Source organism: Plenodomus lingam (genome assembly GCF_022343315.1).
Source record: "Plenodomus lingam strain CAN1 chromosome Unknown contig_1, whole genome shotgun sequence".
NCBI lineage: Eukaryota > Fungi > Ascomycota > Dothideomycetes > Pleosporales > Leptosphaeriaceae > Plenodomus > Plenodomus lingam.
The window spans coordinates 1,148,061-1,166,290 of record NW_027093927.1 but is presented as its reverse complement, the minus strand read 5'-3'; the positions used below and the strand labels follow the sequence as shown (position 1 = coordinate 1,166,290).

The 18,230-nt window shown below is 52.5% G+C and overlaps 9 protein-coding genes across 9 annotated transcripts; 5 read left to right on the top strand and 4 right to left on the bottom strand.

Moving 5' to 3' along the window:
• Positions 1 to 458: 458 nt before the first annotated feature.
• Positions 459 to 2,533, bottom strand: IAQ61_000381 (uncharacterized protein). Its single transcript, XM_003835520.2, has 3 exons — positions 2,000 to 2,533; positions 650 to 1,930; positions 459 to 585 (listed from the first exon to the last, which is right to left on the bottom strand). The coding sequence occupies exons 1-3, from the start codon at positions 2,095 to 2,097 to the stop codon at positions 513 to 515; spliced, it is 1,452 nt and encodes a 483-aa protein (XP_003835568.2). The 5' UTR covers positions 2,098 to 2,533; the 3' UTR covers positions 459 to 512.
• On the top strand, positions 2,534 to 4,569 carry IAQ61_000380 (uncharacterized protein; the record flags this gene model as incomplete). Its single annotated transcript, XM_003835519.2, has 3 exons — positions 2,534 to 4,085; positions 4,137 to 4,365; positions 4,424 to 4,569. The coding sequence occupies exons 1-3, from the start codon at positions 2,868 to 2,870 to the stop codon at positions 4,567 to 4,569; spliced, it is 1,593 nt and encodes a 530-aa protein (XP_003835567.2). The 5' UTR covers positions 2,534 to 2,867.
• A 600-nt stretch (positions 4,570 to 5,169) lies between these two features.
• Positions 5,170 to 8,192, top strand: IAQ61_000379 (uncharacterized protein; the record flags this gene model as incomplete). The annotated part of the gene is made up of 5 exons (XM_066094647.1): positions 5,170 to 5,183; positions 5,236 to 5,524; positions 5,590 to 5,818; positions 5,911 to 6,384; positions 6,436 to 8,192. The coding sequence occupies 5 exons, from the start codon at positions 5,170 to 5,172 to the stop codon at positions 8,190 to 8,192; spliced, it is 2,763 nt and encodes a 920-aa protein (XP_065955500.1).
• Positions 8,193 to 8,619: 427 nt separating this feature from the next.
• On the top strand, positions 8,620 to 9,447 carry GRX5 (monothiol glutaredoxin grx5; the record flags this gene model as incomplete). Its single annotated transcript, XM_003835517.2, has 5 exons — positions 8,620 to 8,646; positions 8,703 to 8,979; positions 9,081 to 9,243; positions 9,345 to 9,372; positions 9,433 to 9,447. The coding sequence occupies 5 exons, from the start codon at positions 8,620 to 8,622 to the stop codon at positions 9,445 to 9,447; spliced, it is 510 nt and encodes a 169-aa protein (XP_003835565.2).
• A 188-nt stretch (positions 9,448 to 9,635) lies between these two features.
• On the top strand, positions 9,636 to 11,065 carry IAQ61_000377 (uncharacterized protein; the record flags this gene model as incomplete). The annotated part of the gene is made up of 2 exons (XM_003835516.1): positions 9,636 to 10,206; positions 10,257 to 11,065. 2 exons carry the CDS (start codon positions 9,636 to 9,638, stop codon positions 11,063 to 11,065), a joined length of 1,380 nt encoding a protein of 459 aa, XP_003835564.1.
• A 255-nt stretch (positions 11,066 to 11,320) lies between these two features.
• Positions 11,321 to 13,158, bottom strand: CCP1 (heme peroxidase). Its single transcript, XM_003835515.2, has 2 exons — positions 12,263 to 13,158; positions 11,321 to 12,183 (listed from the first exon to the last, which is right to left on the bottom strand). The coding sequence occupies exons 1-2, from the start codon at positions 12,676 to 12,678 to the stop codon at positions 11,469 to 11,471; spliced, it is 1,131 nt and encodes a 376-aa protein (XP_003835563.1). The 5' UTR covers positions 12,679 to 13,158; the 3' UTR covers positions 11,321 to 11,468.
• Positions 13,159 to 13,173: 15 nt separating this feature from the next.
• IAQ61_000375 (uncharacterized protein) lies at positions 13,174 to 13,374 on the bottom strand (the record flags this gene model as incomplete). The annotated part of the gene is made up of 1 exon (XM_066094646.1): positions 13,174 to 13,374. One exon carries the CDS (start codon positions 13,372 to 13,374, stop codon positions 13,174 to 13,176), a length of 201 nt encoding a protein of 66 aa, XP_065955499.1.
• Positions 13,375 to 14,024: 650 nt separating this feature from the next.
• Positions 14,025 to 15,383, bottom strand: IAQ61_000374 (uncharacterized protein; the record flags this gene model as incomplete). The annotated part of the gene is made up of 1 exon (XM_003835514.1): positions 14,025 to 15,383. The coding sequence occupies one exon, from the start codon at positions 15,381 to 15,383 to the stop codon at positions 14,025 to 14,027; it is 1,359 nt and encodes a 452-aa protein (XP_003835562.1).
• A 1,109-nt stretch (positions 15,384 to 16,492) lies between these two features.
• IAQ61_000373 (uncharacterized protein) lies at positions 16,493 to 18,230 on the top strand (the record flags this gene model as incomplete). Its single annotated transcript, XM_003835513.2, has 4 exons — positions 16,493 to 16,511; positions 16,641 to 16,830; positions 16,884 to 17,922; positions 17,979 to 18,230. The coding sequence occupies 4 exons, from the start codon at positions 16,493 to 16,495 to the stop codon at positions 18,228 to 18,230; spliced, it is 1,500 nt and encodes a 499-aa protein (XP_003835561.1).

Below are 18,230 nucleotides of genomic sequence, written 5' to 3'. Positions count from 1 at the left end.
ATTTCCTCAATCGGCAACTCCCACGCCCAAGCTCACACAGAGCCGTCGATTGCAGCGCCCAAAGGGCACATATGGGACAGCGGGCTGGGTAGCCAATGGGCGTGGTGCGGGCGGGCGGGGCGGCCAATCGGGCCGCGGGCGTGTGTGGTTGTGATTAGTTTGGTTTGGGGGCCGAGGGCCTACGGCGTGTGGGTGATGTGGGAGGGTGAGGTGAGTGGATGGGAGGGGCCGAGGGGGTGAGAGGTTGTGTGTGGTTTTGTTTGGGCCGGGGGGTTGTTAGTTGGTGTGTGTATCGTAAGTGTGTATGTGGATTTGATGATGATTTGATTTTGGGGATTTGGATGGTAGGATTGGCTATGGATTGTGTTGTTAGGTTTGGGCATGGGCGGTTTTTTTTTTACAGTTTGCAAGAGTGTGGTTTGCATGGAGTCTGTGGAAATATGTTTAAGAAAGTGATGGCCAGGTGTGCTCCTCATGTATTTGGTATTCATATTGTTCAAGGTACACTAATTCTACAGAGTGATGTCCTCGGATCGGTAGTGGTCCGCTACAATGCGGTAGAGGTATGAAGGTGCATGTCCACCACTGCGTTGAAAAAAAATGAACCGTTAGCATGGGCTTCAAGAGCGAATATCTCGAAGCAACTCACAGGTTGGTAATGTAGAGATCTACCAGGTCTGCAGGAACATAGTCGAACAGCGGATTCTCCACATCGACCTTCTCCACGAAATCACCGTCGTCGTATGGAATCACCATGCCTGCATCGCCATGCTCGATGAGTTCGTCAATATCGAATGGGTAGACAGGGCTCAGTTTGTAGACACCGCTGAGCACCACGACAGGTGTCTGATGCTCTTTGGCTGCCTTGGCGATCATGTGCGCGCCGGCTGCTGCTACAAGCCCACCATTTGCTAGGACGGTGTGTGTTGCTAGGATGACCTTGTTGACTCGCGACATGATGGCGAATACGTGTGAGTCTGGGATGACATAGACCTGAATACCGGCTTCGGTGAGTGGCTTCCACTTGTCATCGTCTAGATCATCATCTGGATTGGCTTCTCGCTTCTTTCCCGTCAGCAGAATGCCATGCGTGGCCGCGTGGTCATGGGGATATGTCTCGGCATGGACCACGGTAAACTTTCGTTTTCGAGCAGCGAACAAGAGGAACTTCTGTACGGTAGTCGATGCAGTGTGCGTGAGGATGATCTCGTTTGCGTGAATGTGTTCGAGCGCGACTTCGGCAATCTGTTTGTCCGAGGTTTCGAGCTCATCCTGGAGTTCTCTTATACCCTCCATGACTTCGCCCTTGAGATCTAGATTCGGTTGGCTCCTGTTCAGATTCTCGAGACGTTCTAGGTTCAGGGCGGTGAGTGTGCCCTTGCCGCTTGGTGACCTTTGGCCGGTGGGTGTGCTCGTATTTGATGGTGTGTCTGCGGGCTGCGAGAAGAGGCCAAAGAGCGAATTGACCAAGGGCGCAGTGGAAGTGGGCGCATACGAGGTATGGGAGCTGAGCAGCGGAGGCCGTCTTGACATCTCGCTCGAGTCTGACATGTTGTCGTATACACTCGCGTGCATGGGCTCTGCCACTGCATGTCTGAGGGGGCTGAATGTGGAGATGGTCGAGTTGAGCGGTGGCCTGTGGAGGGAGTCGTGCGGCGCATGTGGTGTTGCTGGCTCGCTGCCAGTAGGTGTCTGACCATCTGCATGTTCATCGACGACTTCGCGCACCAGCCCCAGCACCCGGCGTACAATGTTCCCTACCACCACCTCCCGTGGCTGAGCGGAGGTCAGCCGCCTACCGACTTGTCTTATGCGCTCAATCAACTTTGCGGCGTCTCGCCCCTTGAATTCTCCCACCACGCGCAGCAAGAGAGCCGTGGTCGCAATGGCGCATGGTCTTGAGTTTCGGATCTGGCGTCGCTTGAGGAGCCTAGGAGGATATTTAGTTTGACTGGCACGAATGACAGTCGTACCGTACATGCTAGGCTGGCTGTCTTACGAAATGAGGTGCTCGACGGACGGGTCGACGGGCGTGGTTTTGAGAGACTTGAGGAAGGTGGATAGGCCTGGCGCCTGGATGGTTGCGCCTTGCGCCATTCTGTGGGCTGTCGAGGACAGTCGCGCTCACAAATGCGTGGGTAGTGTAGAGTATTAGACAGATGGGTAGCTGGCAATTTGGCGGGAGTGTGTGATCCAAATGTGGGGTAGAGGGGGGGGAGGGGGTGCTTTTGCTGGGGAGCGCGTCTCTTTGCGCGACTGGGGGCGGGGTTTTTCTTTTATTTCTTTTTTTCTTTTTTTCTTTCTTTTGTTCTTTTTTTCTTCTCTTTCTTTCTTGGTGTAGTGCGAGGGTTCCACTGGAGAAATATTGCTCCCAAGATTCGAGGCAATCCAGACTCACTACAGGCGTTGTGGAGGTGTTAGAGTAAGGTGCAGACATGTGCTCATGCTTTGCTCATGCTTTCGTGTTAGTGCCTGGCGCCTGGCTGGGACGACGCCAGCTGCTGCGCTGCGACTTGACACTCCCGACTTGAACACTGGCCTTTGCAACAAAAGCTCGCGTTTCAAAGGCTTCCCAGAGCCGGCTCTTGTGCTGTGCCCCAGACTTGTCGCTTTGAAGTCGAATTCACAAGCATCCCCGCCGTGCCCGTGATACGCCGCCCACCCAGACTTTTTTTTTCATTATTGTTTCTCCTCTTCCCTTTGGAGACTTGCTTGTACCAAAGCGCACGTCATATTGCAGAACGAGCGCCAGGCCAGCCCTTCCGACGAACGCGCCCACAAAGCTACCCCACAATCCAGAGAACCTTCTCGGACCTCTATAGTAGCCGAGCCGGCGAGGACACGCAGTGCATGGCCGTCGCCAGAGTATGCAAACCCTGAGATCGATTGTGAATATTGGCACGCCCACGCCCAGTCCGCCCCGTTCGCGCACCGCGTCGCGAAGCAACATCCACGAGCCTCGGCCCAGCGACTCTCGCCCGTCGAATGATGCGAGTGCAGAGATAGCCACCCTGAGCAGCGAGCCGGGCACGACGGGCACAATGGGTGCGTCCAGGAGCGACAGCGCCGCCTCCACCTCCGCCTCCACCTCCACCTCCACCGCCACCGCTGAAGCGGTCGCATCCGGCTATGACGAGAAGTCACCGCTTCTCAGCCAGCCGGCCATGGGACCATATGAGGACACGAAACCGCGGCGGCGATGGCTCTACCCACAGCGCATATCTGAGGGCATTGTTGCCATTGTCGGCGTAATCGTGACCCCCTTCGTCTACACGGGCCAGTGTCTTATGTCCTGTTTCTACTACGAGGAGGATGATCGCTACTCCTTCCTCGCCCCTATCTACCACATCGCCCAGACATTCACACGCGGACGGAGGAAGAAAGACAACGCGCGCGCCCCGTCGAGCTACAACGAAAAGCAAGCGCACAGGACCCGCGGTGCGAGCGGCGCCCAGCCCCAAACGAGAAAGTCCTCTCGGCGTTCATTGTCCATGGCCTCGACGTCCACTGCCATGACGTCGGACTCCGAAAGTGAGCGACCCCGTACACGTGATGGGGACTTTGGTAGCCCTGCGCGGCACACACGCTCAAAGTCGAATGCATCCTCTGGCGGAGACGAGATAGCCCCTGCAAAGCGATCTATTCGCATCACCCTCCAGCACAACGAAGACGTCTTGAGGCAACGCAAGGCGACAAAGAAGGCGCAGACTGCAAAAAGCAATGCCGTCTCGCCTGAGGCGGCGGCTGCACTCAAGTCTCCCACAGGTCCGGTCAACATGCCATCAAAACAATTGACGAGATTCCCACGAGCGCCACAACCCCCACGGCCCCTGGTTCCGCGGCGTCAGCCGTCTTACTCTGCTTCAGGCTCATCCGCGGTTGGCCCACACCAGAAGACGTTGATCCTTGATCTTGATGAAACACTGATACACAGTGTTGTGAATAATAGCCGCTTTCAGACTGGCCACATGGTAGAGGTAAAACTCCAAGCTGCCGTTGGCGCTGGTGGTCAGATCATCGGCCCTCAAGTTCCACTCTTGTACTATGTTCACAAGCGACCGTATTGTGACGATTTTCTGAAAAAGGTACGTGATACAACATGACATTTGCCAGTCCCGCACTGATGTCGCCATCAGGTCAGCAAATGGTACAACCTTGTGATTTTCACTGCCTCAGTGCAGGAATACGCCGATCCGGTCATCGATTGGCTGGAAGTGGAGCGCAAATACTTTGTGGGGAGATACTACAGGCAGCACTGCACGCTGCGAAATGGGGCATACATCAAGGACCTTGCTCAGATTGAGCCTGACCTGAGTAAGGTCATGATCCTTGACAACAGCCCACTAAGCTATGTGTTCCACCCAGGTAAGATTTTCGTTGGTCGTGTATGCCGCAGGATGTACATGCTGACATCTCGCAACAGACAATGCTATTCCAATAGAGGGCTGGATCAGTGACCCGACGGACCATGACCTACTGCATCTCATACCACTGCTGGAAGGCTTGCAGTATGTCACCGATGTGCGGGCTTTGCTTGCGCTTCGACTCGGGATGCCTGCATCGGCTTGACAAACCAGCAGGTGTAGTGGCTCCTGTGATCTAATGTGCTCTGTATTATAGACACCTCTAGCTACGCCGAGCAGTTGGCTATGTAGCCATTTGGAGATACCCAAGATGTTTAGTTCTTTCCAGCCCGTACATTATTGCGCCTTGACAGATGCAGTCTGCCATTTCATGTCTCAAACTGACCGTCTCATCCTATGTAGACCCAATCACCTCGGCCGTCGTGGGGATGTTGTAGAGCGCTCTTAGACCACACCTCCCGCGTGGGTGTTCTTGGCAGTCCCCAGCCTATTACTAAAACCTCACCATTCCGCCTATCTCCTCTCCCGGGTAGCGCGCCCCACGACGCCCGTCGTTTCTCCCGTGGTTCCATGCAGCGCTTTCATTGCTCCCCCTCGTCTCCTTCCAAAACGGCACATTGTATATGCTTATTCCTTGCTACCCCTGCCATGTGTTTGCTTTTAGGGTCCTTCTCTCGCTCTCCGGCGCAGAATGGGTATCCTCCCACATTTTTGTGCCAATGCAGCCGCTACCAGGAGAACATTTGCGCTCGTACTCCACTAATTCCAGGACATGTCATCACAGACTCAGACCGCTGACGTAGCAATGGTAGATACGAGGTTTGTTGAAACGGCAAAGTACATACTCTTGACACAGTCTAAGAGTGTTCAGTCATGACCTTCACCTTTTCGATCAAGCTACTTCGGATATACAGAATACCATCTCAGAAAACCATCGACAAGACTTCCTCTGCAATGCTTCTGCGTCGCTCCTGTTGGATGAATTACAGGCGTCATTTACTAGCACCTCCATCTGCGATCAACGACTAGTTGCATGTAGCCAAAAGTTTGCGCTTCTCGTTCAAAACTTTGCACCTTACTTCGAAATCCTTGCGCTATGTGTGCAATTGCGATCAGAATGGGCCAGCTGGCTCTGGGGTACCATACGACTAGTCTTCAGAGTGAGCCCCATTCCATGACATATCACACCGACTATCGCAAGCATGAGACTGATGGAGTGAGCCAGATTAGCAGCAACTACCCTGTATTTCTGGAGAAAGCTGCAGACATGCTGGAAACCATTGCGCATATCGTGTCGCCATATCGCCAGATGTATGAGGGTTGCAATCGGAATGGACCCGTCTCTCATCTCGCTGTGCAGGACCTTCATCTGGCAGCGCTCATGTCCAATGTTTATGCAGATATTGTTTGTCTTTGTCTGGACCTCTACAAGATTTTCTGTCGGTCCGCACGCGGTATGTTCTTTCCCGTCATAAAGCACTCGTCTTCACTCGGCATCCTAGAATACGTCCGCGACGCCGTATCTTTCACACTGCTAACGGTACAGCTCATACGTTGAATGATTCTAGGCATGAATCAAATCGATCAGTACTATGGAGACCTTTGGATTACAGGTTCGCACGACTCGAGGTACGATTGGTCCGTCATCGGAAATGGCTGGAAAGAGAGACGGAAGGCCAGGCTCAAAACTACTCGGAAATTGCGATGCACCGGCGGGAATATGCGACGTTTTTGAGTCGTCAGAGCGGATTTACAGGCAACAATGGTGAAGACTCTAACGAGCAAATGTTGGCGAGGCGGATAAGGAGAATCGACAAGGCTAGAGAATGGCTCTCAAATGGGTCGCTCATATCATGTCCCGAAACCCATAGGTCTCATCAGTCTCCGATGTGTTCATGTGACTGGTTCTTCAAATCTCCTACATATCGCAGATGGAAGGATATCCCATTCGAACGAAGGAGAGCTGATGATTTGCATGCCCTCGCAGGCGACTGGCAACATCGAATCCTATTTGTACAAGGTACGTTCAATACTATACTGAGAATTGTTGCTTAAACTGACTTCGACACAGCTAGAGAAGGTTTTGGCAAGACTACCATCGCACAGGAAGTAGCAGCGATACTCGAAGTGAATGGCGACGGTCCTGATCCTAGCACAGAGGCATCGGCAACAGCTTCTTTCTATTTCGACCTAAAACGTCCTCAAATGTGTTATGCAGATCAGGCAATGCGATCACTGGCCTCTCAACTACTTTATACGCACCGGCGCGAACCTTTGACATTAGATGCTGTGTGCCTTATGCTACGCAGAACTTCTTTTCGTGAAACGGCGACAACAGAAGAAGTGATGGAAGTCCTCTCTCTCCTGTTACATCAGCATCCCACCTATCTCGTCATCGATGGAGTCGATGAGTGCAATGATATCGAAGTTCTACTAACATCATTAGCACAGCTGAGTCGAAAATCCGACACGAGAGCCATTCTGTTCAGCAGACCAAACATCAAAATCCCACTGGAGTATCAAAAGTGGGCATCTGATGCTCCACATATTTTCACTTTAACAAACCAACATAACGCAGTTGCCATTGAGCATTTCCTTTCCCAACTTCTAAATCAAATGGCAGATCAAGGATTCTTCGGCATAGCGATTGACCGTACGATCATACCTCGTGTGGCGCAAGTGTCGAATGGCGAACTTTTATGGGTTCGCATACTCTTAAATTTGCTGCAGTCACCTGTACTGTCTGCCAGAGAGCGATACGCAACGCTGCAGAATGTTCAGTTTCTACGAGGTCTCGAAACACTCTATCACAGCGTTCTCGTTGCTCTACAGCGTCGATCAGCCCGTGAAAGGCGGATGATAGCTGATGCTTTCCGATGGTTATCATTTTCAATACACAGCTTGAGTCCATCTGCAATGGGAACCGCTCTTTCCGCTGTCGAGGACCATTCATCGGATATGGTAGATGGATACGATCTTTTACACTCCCTGCCCGAGCTCACTTGTGGGCTTTTGCACCTTGAGAATGGAACCATTACATTTACTCATCGCTCAATACCCGATTTCCTCCAAGCCCATGCAACTCAGCTATCGGAGTTCAGCCTATGCAGTGAAAACGAAGCCCACGCTCAGCTCGCCGCACGCTGTCTATTACAACTTGCCTGCAATATGCCTCAGCAGCCCCTAGGAGCACTGCGACCGCCATCTCCACCGAGACCTCCTATCATAGCTTCGAGCAGCAGCGCAAGCCAACGCACAAATAGATCAGAGGACAGCGGATACAAGTCACTTTCCTCATCTGACGGAGACAGTGCTATTATGCAACCTGCTCAAGGAACGAATGAGCATGATCCGCGCAATCACAACCTGCGTACTTTAGCTTTCGACTCGCATCTGCCGTTTCTCCGCTACACAGCACTCTGCTGGCCTATACATCTCAGCCGCGCGCTCTCACCCAGCCTCCACAACATCGATCTCTCATCACCTGAATCCTACCCCTACCTCCCTGCCCTTTATGCCTTTCTCAGCTCACGTCTCGCAATCACAGTATGGGTCGAAGCATCCTATCGCTACAACTTGCCGCCAACACTGTCGAGGCTTGTCGGTCCTTTATCAGATCTGAAAAGTGAGATATCGCCTGCGACTGTGAAGGGTAGGGAATTGCGCTTTGTGGTCACTGCGTTGAGGGAATTGAGTGAGAGGTTGGTGGAGTTGAAGAGGGGGTTTGAGGGGGCGCTGAGGCAGAATCCGAGTTTGATTTGGCAGATGACTGGGCTTGGGGTTGGGGCTTATTGGCCGGTTTGGGAGGAGATTCTGGGTGTGGATTGATGGTATAGATTCATGGTCGAGGCGTCAGGCCAGAGATAAATAATTTCTACAACTCGAAAAATAAGAGGATCAAAATCTTGAAAATTTCGTGGTGCCAAAAGAAATTTGGTGCAAGTTGCTGCACAATCTTCTATGCCATAGGTACTGCGTGCTGCTTGTTTGCCCAAAATCTTGAAGTGCGAGTTCATTGAAGGAAGTTATCATGAAGCAGATTATATATAACATAGGTTCTTTCGTTGCATCACGAGCCACAAACGCAAAGCTTCTCGACGTGCTATGTAGATTCTCAGCGAATAGCAAGTCGAATGATATCAGCATATCGCAACTAGGTCTTGGCGTCCTCTGACCTCATCAGAAATTCCATTGCGGCGAACCACGGAGGTGACCAGCACTCAAACGTCCACTCTCAACACTCACAGTAGACAAAATGTTTGCACGACGTGCAATCCCCTCCGTAAGTCCTTACAAGTCTCTAATTCCCCGTTCAAAGTGCTCACAAGATATCAACAGGCTTTCCGCGCTGCAACTCGCGCCAGTCCAGCAGCCCGCGCCTTTGCACCCACACGCTTCATCACACCGTTCCAGGCCCGATTACTTTCCGATGAAGTACGCGCCGCAATTGACAAGGCCGTCGCCTCAGCCCCTGTTGTTCTGTTCATGAAGGGCACACCAGAGACGCCACAATGCGGGTTTTCAAGAGCTAGTATACAGATCCTGGGCATGCAGGGTGTTGACCCAGAGAAATTCACGGCTTTCAATGTATTGGAGGATCAAGAGCTGAGACAAGGTATGTTCTATTTGCCACGTTCTACAGGGGCACTTGCATTGTATTACAGGATGAGATAATGTGCTGGCACGGAAAGATGTATACTGATATGGAGAATGTAGGCATTAAGGAGTACTCGGAATGGCCGACGATACCGCAACTTTACGTCGACAAAGAGTTCATTGGCGGATGTGATATCCTCATGTCGATGCATCAGGATGGCTCGCTGGCGAAGATGCTCGAGGAGAAGGGTGTTGTTGTGCCTGCGGAGCCTGGATCACAGCCGTAGATTGTCAGTCTCAGCACAGTGTTGCAATGAAGATTAGGAACAAAGATTGTAGTAATGCATGTATCAATAGGCGATACAGTGCACTGCATTGATACAGGCTATGGGTTGTTGAATGTACATATATTGTAAGCATGCCACCTCAAGTATTCATATCCGGTCCCTGTATTTCTATTGCATGTTTCCAGGTCTCTGAACATTAATTTGGCGTCAATTTGCCTTCACTTTCTCTCATTATCGCGTTGCATACTTGCATTTGGATGTTGCACTCACCTCATCGCACCTGCCTCGCCGGCTTCGGAGAATCGCTCCAGCCGAATGCGACTACATCTTCCGGGCAATTCCATCTGGAAGTTCATCTCTTTTCTTCCACTAACAGCCATTGACCGCGATGAGTGCTGAAGCTCGAAGTCGGCGTAGCGTAGAGCTGGCTTATAGAACTCATCTCATGCACATGCAATGGGATGGAGACCTCATCGCAGCAGGCGAAGAACCACGATACCTACCGAAAATGAAGAAAAAGATGGAGAAGTCAAGGGCCCTCGCTGCAAAATCCCAACAGCGAAGCTCGAGACCGAAGAAAGTGGAGCCAGCTTTCTCATTTGATCCTCTAGTTCAGCCGCCTACAGAGGAGACGGCTTCAGACACATCAGACATGGAGGTTGAACAGTCGAGTCGCGTCCTACACTCTCGTGGTACCAAGTCCTCTTCCGTGAAACGCGATACTGCCAAGAAGGTGAAGAAGACTGTTTCGGCGGCGTCGCTGTTTAAACGTCCAGGGAAAAAAGGGGATCATCTCGAGGTCACATCTCCAGAGGAGCGGCAAATTATCGATCGCTTTATCCAAGCAGCGTCGGCAGCGAAGTCCACTTCTAGCGTACGTAGCCCACAAAAGGTGGAAGGCAGGGTAGCAAGGAAAAGAAAGAGGTCGGATATGCACCCACTGGCCGTGGCATTCAAAGGTAGGCAATAGGTACTGGCAAGTAGGATAAGCTAACGTTTCCCTTCGCAGATACAAGCGATGAGTACCGCCGCCATCTATATGAGACTACCTCACAGAAGATCAATAACACTCTTGAATCTCTCCTTCACCGGTTGCACGAGAGCACCTTGCAGACGGTTGCTACACACGGTGGCCACGATGATCTCCAAGCCTCACCTTTGAGACTCACAGCCCCAGTAAAGTACGAACGCATAGCAGCCAACCTCTTCCAGCCACTCTCTCAATACAAACTCGGCCTCTTCGCGAGCAATCGTCTGGGCGAGCGCGTACGTATTGAAGCTACACTCGCGACCCGGATGCAAGATTACAAGTACCATCTTGCACAACGCACAGAGGAAGTGGCGCGATTACAGAAGCAATGGGAGATGATTGTGGGAGAGATCTGGAAGCTGGGAGTCACGTGTTTGGGACAGGATGCAATGGCATCTTTGCTCTTGAGCAAGGCCAGCGAGCAATCCGTAGGCGAGTTCCCATCAGATACCACGAAAGCAGAGTCTACGCTCTTCGTACCTGAGCATGGCAGCCCATCACCTGTTCAGGACGGTAGTCGCGGCAAGAAACACGTCACCTTCGAGACACCGCATATCCGTGAAGGGCTGACCGACGACCTAGCGTTTTTGTCTCAGCTGTCCCGATACAAGAACGACACACTTCTGGCCGCACCGCCGCTGCCTGAGCAAGATGTGCAAAATATGAAGAAGGAGATCAAGAGGCTGGGCAAGAAGGAGATGGAAAAGTTGCAGGACATCGGCAAGGAGAAACAGCAGTTTTGGAAAAGGAAGGCAAATCAGATTATGAAGTCGCTTGTGGAAGAGTGAGGAGTAAGGAGTACGGAATGATATGTAATCCATGGCCTTGACGAGAAACAACTTTATGGCTGAAGACAGGGGGAGAGGTGAGAGCATGTGATTTACATGTTAACAACTAGGACACACTGTCTCTTCCAGAGCTCTTCATCATCGGAGCCACGATGAGTGAAGGTATCATAGTATAGGAAGTAAGAAGCTTATCATCAAGACAGAAGAGCAGTCACATGCAATGGGACGAGTCACGGGTGCACAGCCAAAGAGCAGTTTTGAGCATCGAACAAACATGAACTTTACATTCTAGAATATATTTGATTCAAACTTGCAATACGCAAAAGTCTAAAAGTCTAGGTGGATATCTCTCTTCAAAATGTCTCTTTCGCTCTTCCCCCCCCCTTAATGCCTTGTCCCTGCTCTACGAATCGAAGCTGCTCTTGAAAACATACCTTTGATCCTCTGGCTGCTGGAACGGGACACCCAGCTCAAACAGGGTGACGACGGCCTCGCTAAAGTCCTTGAAGAAGGCCTCGTTGTCCTTTGCATAGAGCTCCGCATACTTCCTGAAGCTCTTGTCCTTTACAATCTCCATATCCGTGGGCAGCATCATGAGGCTCTTGGTCTTGACATCCTCGAACTGCTTGGGGCCGTCCCACTTCTTGTACGCCCACTTCTCCTCGAGCAGCAGCTTGAAGTAGTCGTTTGTCAGAGTGGTTGGGGAAAACGTCCAGGGCCCGTCGTAGCCCGAGCGATCCGTGTGGCAGCGGCCGAGGGCGTGGGCACCAGACAGAGCCACCATGGCCTTGTCGTCGAAGCCCATGCGGCCAAAGATGGCGCGGATGTGCGACCGGTCCTTGGAGGCGTCGGGGAGGCGGCCGTCGGGCGTGCAGAAACTGAGGTCGCGGTCGGTCCGGCCGGCTCGGTAGGGAATCTTGGGACCTTGCATCTCTTGGATGGCGCAGACGCCGGCGAGGATCCACAGGTCCGAGTAGGATATCCAGGGGAACGCTTGCTTGACGGGCTCGAGGAAGTCGCGGGCAGCGGCCAGACCGGCGTTGGCACCGTGGTCGCCTTCGGGGGCGAAGCGCATGGTTGCGCCGTTGGAGCCGCCCGTGTTGGTTTCTTTGTCATATCTGTTGTTTTTGCTCGTTAGTCGGGTGCTCAGTGATCAAGCAGTGGGGCGTGTGTGTGTATGGGCAGGGAGAAACGTACGTTCCAGAGGCGTGCCATGCCAATCGCAACAACACTGGTCCATAGCTGCCATCATCATAGTCGTCCTTCTCCTCAAGCAGCTTCGCAATCTTGTTGTACACCTTCTGGTAGTCCTCGAAGCGGGGAACAAAGACCTTCTTGCTCTCCTGGCCAAACAACTCGGGCTTGTATGTGTATACACCGTAGATGGCCGCACCAGCCAGAAGGGCACCGGCGCCGTAGATCAGGCCGGTCGGGTTGCCCTCGTACTTGTCCTGCCCGTCCTCCTTGCCAGAGGCATACCCGCGTTGCCACTGCTTGCCAAACGTCTTTTGTGCAGGCGTGACGAAGCGGGCCGAGGAGCGTGTAGTTGTGGCGCGGAAGGATGGTGCTGCGGTGCGCAGGGCGCGCGAGAAGTTGCGTGAGGCCGATGCCATTGCGTTGATGTGTTGTACTGTGCGTATACCGCCCGATTGAGGGTGATTCCACGTGCGAGGAGTGTGACAAAAAGCAGAGTGAAGTTAACAGCTGTAGTGAAGTTGTGTCCAAGAAAAAACTTCTTGTACAGGCAGTTGACCAAGGTAAGTTAGTGATTAGGAAGCCAAAAAGAGCAGCCAGGAAAGCCGACGGGGGAGAATGAAAGTGAATGACCGAGTGGGTAAGCCCGCTTTATAAAAGAAACTCCGTTATCCTCGGACCTTTATGGCGAAAAGCGATTCAATGGCCACACACGCTTGCTTGCCAGAAATTCAGTCGGGCGTGGGACCCACTCTGATAGCCATCCACAGCCAATCACCGGCCTTACAAATCCAACTGCTGTCTGGACTTTTGCGCTTACCATATCACAAACCAACCTCACGTCCTCTACTCTCTTTCTCCCTCTCTTTCTGCCCTGGGCACGCGGCAAGAATTCTCAACGGGGCAGATAGTGGTCAACCAAGGAAGAGCTTTTGGACGACATTTTCCGTTTCGACACCCCACGGACTTGCTTGGTGGTTAGCTGCAGGCTCTTGGTTGCCACCTCTGGCGGTTGAAGCACACCTCCAGCGCCTGTGATTCGCTGTTGCGGCATTGGATCGACGCAGGCCCAGGGAAGGGCTCCTGATGAGGCTCTGCGGGCATTCTAAGAACATGCTGCATTTCACGCCGACTGCGAACGCTCCCTTCTCTTCACGCTTGTTGCTCGCTCTATTTTACGTGTGCAGATGCGAGGAAACGCTACATAGCATGCTGCCTAGGTGCCGCTGTCCAGTCACCAGCCGCCGTCCAATGAGTTCACCTGCCGAAGTCGCCCTACGAGTACTCGCATCAATGCTCCACATCCCGTTCTCCTCCGATGGTGGCGTGTGCCAAAATGCTCTAAAAGAGGAAATAAGCCCCTTCCGCTGCAGATGTGTGTCAAGTGGATCTCATCTCGACCTTGGTGTCGATGTCAGCAATAATGGGTTTTTGGGAAGGGGCGGGGGGGAGAGAGAGAGATAGTGTATGTGCGTTGTGTGTGTGTCTATAACTGTATGTGCGGTTTTCATTGACTCTATTGGTGTTCACGCCCTGAAATAAAAAAACACCTAAAACACCATCGCCTTTCTTGATTACTCTTGCTGCGTACCCCCTTGCCCCAATACCATGCAAACCATGCGTGGGAAAAGCCCAGAAAATGGAAAGAAAAGACATTAGGATCCGGACGCAGATGCTGTGCAACGCAGGAAGCCCTCAGTAATAGAAAACCAAACTCCAAAGCCAAACTCCCAACTCGAAAGAGAAATGTTCCCTTGCTTCAACATCAAAACATGTATGCGTGTGGCGGCGGTGGAAGCCCATGCCTCATGCCAGCAAATAAGGGCATATAATTCTGCTCAAGGTTGCCATGGAGTGGTGTAGAACCACCAGAACTTGACGGAACAGCCGAGCCAGCCTCTTGCATCCGTTCTTGCGTCACGATTTCGGCCGCCTCCTTCTCCAGCTTAGGCCTGAGTTGATTCCAAGAAGTAATGTTTGGCTCCTTGGGAATGGCGACTGCCCGACGATACGATGGGCATGCCTCCATCTGTCGCAAATCGATCGGCGGAGAGAGTTGTTTGGCCTTCTGCTCAAAGTAGAGTTTGCGCGCCGCCTTTCTGGCCTGGTAGTCAAACGTCTTGGTCGACCGAGTCGTCTCTTCCCATAGTTCCATTTTCTTTGCAAACGCTCTACGTTCCTCGATGATCTTGATCTTGTTGGCGTGCCATGTCGTGTACCATGCGCGCATCTCCGCCGGGTCTGCTGATCTCGCACGAGCTTCGGCTCTGTACTCGGCCACAAGCTTCTGCACGTCTGGCAGCGAATAGACCGTCTTGAGAGAGTGGGTAGTGGCTGGGCCAACGCCGACAAAGTTGCCCCAAGAATCGAAAATGCCGGACGGTAGACAGGATTTGATCAGGGAAATGTCCTCGCCATTGTCATCCCGCAAAAGAGCCAACGCATCATGCTCCCTCAACGTCTTGGACTGGAGACAGGTCTTGCACCAACGGCGTAAGAATGCCCAGTACGTCTTGCGTGTGTTCTTTGCACCACAGCTCATGCAGCCGTGGCCATGTCGCAGATGGGCGTACTGGAATTCAGTGAGCTCCGAGGGCGGATCAGGCATGTCTTTCCCGTAGTAGTAGTTCCGCGCGTGTTTCCAGAGCATCGGGTTGTCTCTCAGAAAGCGGTAACACGACGCAATCTTCTCACGCATCTCCAGTAGTTGTGCAGGATCCGAGAAGGAAAGAATGGTGAACCAGCAATCCAGGTCTACTCCCTTGGAGAGCGTCTTGCCCTTTCGCAGCCTTGTGGGCTTACATTGCTGCCAATGCTGCGTAAGCAATGGGCGTCCCAGCGAGGATGAGGATGAGGATGTCGACGTCGTGTTATTGCCTGGCGACCAAGTTCCATTTGAAGATTCTGCAGATTCGCTCTTCCCATCGTCGCCGCGTTTGCGTTTCAGCGCTCCGGGGATGTTGGACAAGGGCACATGATGCGACCGCACCTCTTTCTGCGCCAGCCCTGCACGTTTCCCCACCTGCTTCCGACAGTTGATGACGGTTCCATAGGCCTGCGCAGGTCCTTGGGAGATTGGTGTCTGCTTGTTGACTTTGAAGGCGACGTTTTTGGCATTAACCATGGCTGGTCAGCAGGCCAGCCGCGGAGGGGTATCGGTCCAAGTCGCACGCAGTAACGGTTGCAGAGGCTGGGGCGAGGTTATCATAAGGTTGCGGGTGAAGTGGTGAGCAGCTGGGGGAGGTCGAGGTTGAATGTTGACAGATTGACGAAAAGGAGCGAAGAGAAAGGTTGACGCTGAGACTTTGGTTCACGGGTGACTGCGCCCAGGCTTGAGTGAACTCGGAACCAGACTTCGCCGATTGGCTTCGGGATGGGAGTTTTGGAAGTCGCTAAGCTCGCCTTCCAAATCCTTCATCGCTGTACTTTGCCGACAACTACATCTGACATGGTCAACTCGACGTTAGGCCACAGCACGGCTGTAAGGATGACATGGGACTTATGCCATATACTTGCACACGCATTCCAAGTGCAGCACATACACGCACGCACACGCACACTCCCACTGGGAACGCACTTGGTCAGCAAGCTCGCACCGATGTGCTTCCGAGCCAAGAGAGTTATTGGGTGCATACGCCACAGCCGATGATGCGACTGCGACGATGCCAAGGGGGTATCCTCAGTTGTCGTCACCTAGTGGAGAGTTTGCCGGTCGGCTTTGCCTTGTTGTTCCCGTTGATAAGTAAAGTCAGCCGGCAAGCGACGGAGTACCTAATGCAGACTGCCAGGCCAGGTTGCACGAGATCATCAGCAAGGGACGTCAGCAGAACCGCTCCCCCCCCCTGCGCGGAATACCTGGGGTTTGTGGCGCTGGGGAAGAACAAAGCAGCTGCCTCTTTGAGCGGTGTATCGACGTATGGCTTGCACACAGTGGGAAGAATACCAAGAGGAACCCCATAACGACTCCATAAAACCGCGGGGCTTAGCGAGCCACTCCAGCTCGACACTGGCCAGCCGTTGCTGTGGACGATCTGCGACCTCGGTAGGCGCCATGGCTGTCTTCGAACGGGCTGCCTTTGAGCGGTCAGTATAAAATTCCCGCCGGCCCACTGCTAGGGTGCGAGGGTTCCTAGGATGTGATCAGCTTGCGGCACTGGGCACACTAAGAGTAGCACGACGTCTGGGATCTGTCAAGTCCGACGTTTGATATCATCACCGGCATCGCAGGGCACGATGGTTTCCAAGAAAGAGAGTGAGTCGGCGCTTTTAACAAGTCTCGAACGCTTGATTGTCTTAGTGAGGCACAAGCATTTGGGATAATCCCGGCGTTTCCGCAGTCTACCCCACGATCACGCAAGACACAAAACACTAACACGTACAGAGGGGACGTCGTCTCCAGACTTCGACAAACATGAACAGGTTGTGCCTCAATATCATGCAAACACATACGAAGATGCGCCAGATATGGTCGCATGTCCACCACACACCACCGAGGCTCAACTCGTACGAAGAATCGACTTTCGTGTTATACCATTTCTCTGTATAATGTATCTGTTGGCATTCTTGGATCGGTAGGGGCACTCTCCCATGTACAGGCTATGCTACCGCGACTGACGACATCAAGTGTGAATATTGCCAATGCGAACGTCTTTGGTCTCTCCGAGGAACTGGACCTGGTTCGTGACAACCGCTACAATACAGCTCTGGTCATCTTCTTCGTTCCATACATCCTCTTCGAGATTCCAAGCAATATCCTGCTCAAAAAAATGAAGCCTCGTGTCTGGCTCAGCATCTGCATGTTCGCCTTTGGATTGATAACCATGGCCCAGGGTTTTGTCCAAAACTATGCTGGCTTACTCACTACACGCTTTCTACTTGGTCTTTTTGAGGCTGGCATGTTTCCAGGAGCCTTCTACCTCATCGGCATGTGGTACCGCCGCCACGAAGCGCAGAAGCGATTCTCCTTCTTCTTCAGCTCCACGACCTTGGCTGGTGCCTTTGGAGGTCTGCTAGCATCTGCCATCGGCAAGATGGATTACATGCGCGGGTATCGCGGATGGCGTTGGGTGTTTATTTTGGAAGGGTTATTGACGATCGTGGTATCATTTGCATTCTTCTTCCTCCTGCCCAACTTTCCAGAGGAAGTCAAGTGGCTCACAGAGGAAGAGCGGACTTTTGTAAAAGCACGCCTGGAAATAGATCAGGGAAGCTCGGCCCGTGAACGCCCCATCAAGGCTCGCGATGTCGCCAATGTCTTTCGCGATCCCAAGGTTTTCATTGGTGGTCTTATGTACTTTGGTTTGGTTGTACCTGCATACGGATATGCCTACTTCTCTCCGACCATCATCAGGGGCTATGGATACAGCCCCATTCAGACACAGCTGCATTCTGTCCCACCATGGGCAGCAGCGTTCGGCTTCTCTATGATTTTGGCCTGGTTCTCGGATAGGTTCAAGCATCGCTTCATCTTCGCCATCTTCGCCATATGCGTCGCAATTGTTGGATTCGCCATCCTAATTAGTGTTCACGACAACTACCATCTCCAGTATGGGGCTCTATTTCTCGTCACTTGTGGAGCGTATTCTGCTATGCCAATTGTAGTTTGTTGGTTCAACATGAATCTAGGCGGTCACCACCGTCGCGCTGTCGGTTCTGCATGGCAGGTAAGTCTTCTGCTAAAGGACCAAAGACATTGATACGAGGTGCTAATTCACAACAGGTGGGCTTCGGAAACATTGGAGGTATCATTGCCGTCTTTGCTTTTCTTACAAAGGATGCGCCAAAGTACATACCTGGTTATTCGATTTGTATCGCCTTCGTTTGCCTGAGCGCATTGAGTTGCTGTGCGTATCTAGCCATGTGTATGTGGCAAAACCGCGCGAGGAGTAAGAGTGTCCGCAATGTCGGTTTGACGGCGTACGAGAAGACCGAGCTAGGGGATCTCAACCCAGACTATCGTTATCTGTTGTAG

Excerpts from the sequence above, each read along its gene's own strand:
- IAQ61_000381 (XM_003835520.2), bottom strand. The coding sequence starts at position 2,097 with ATGGCGCAAGGCGCAACCATCCAGGCGCCAGGCCTATCCACCTTCCTC. Across the intron at positions 1,931-1,999 it reads TCCGTCGAGCACCTCATTTC|GCTCCTCAAGCGACGCCAGA; the intron begins GTAAGACAGCCA and ends ATATCCTCCTAG. Across the intron at positions 586-649 it reads GATCTCTACATTACCAACCT|TGGTGGACATGCACCTTCAT; the intron begins GTGAGTTGCTTC and ends TTTTCAACGCAG.
- CCP1 (XM_003835515.2), bottom strand. The coding sequence starts at position 12,678 with ATGGCATCGGCCTCACGCAACTTCTCGCGCGCCCTGCGCACCGCAGCA. Across the intron at positions 12,184-12,262 it reads GCATGGCACGCCTCTGGAAC|ATATGACAAAGAAACCAACA; the intron begins GTACGTTTCTCC and ends CAAAAACAACAG.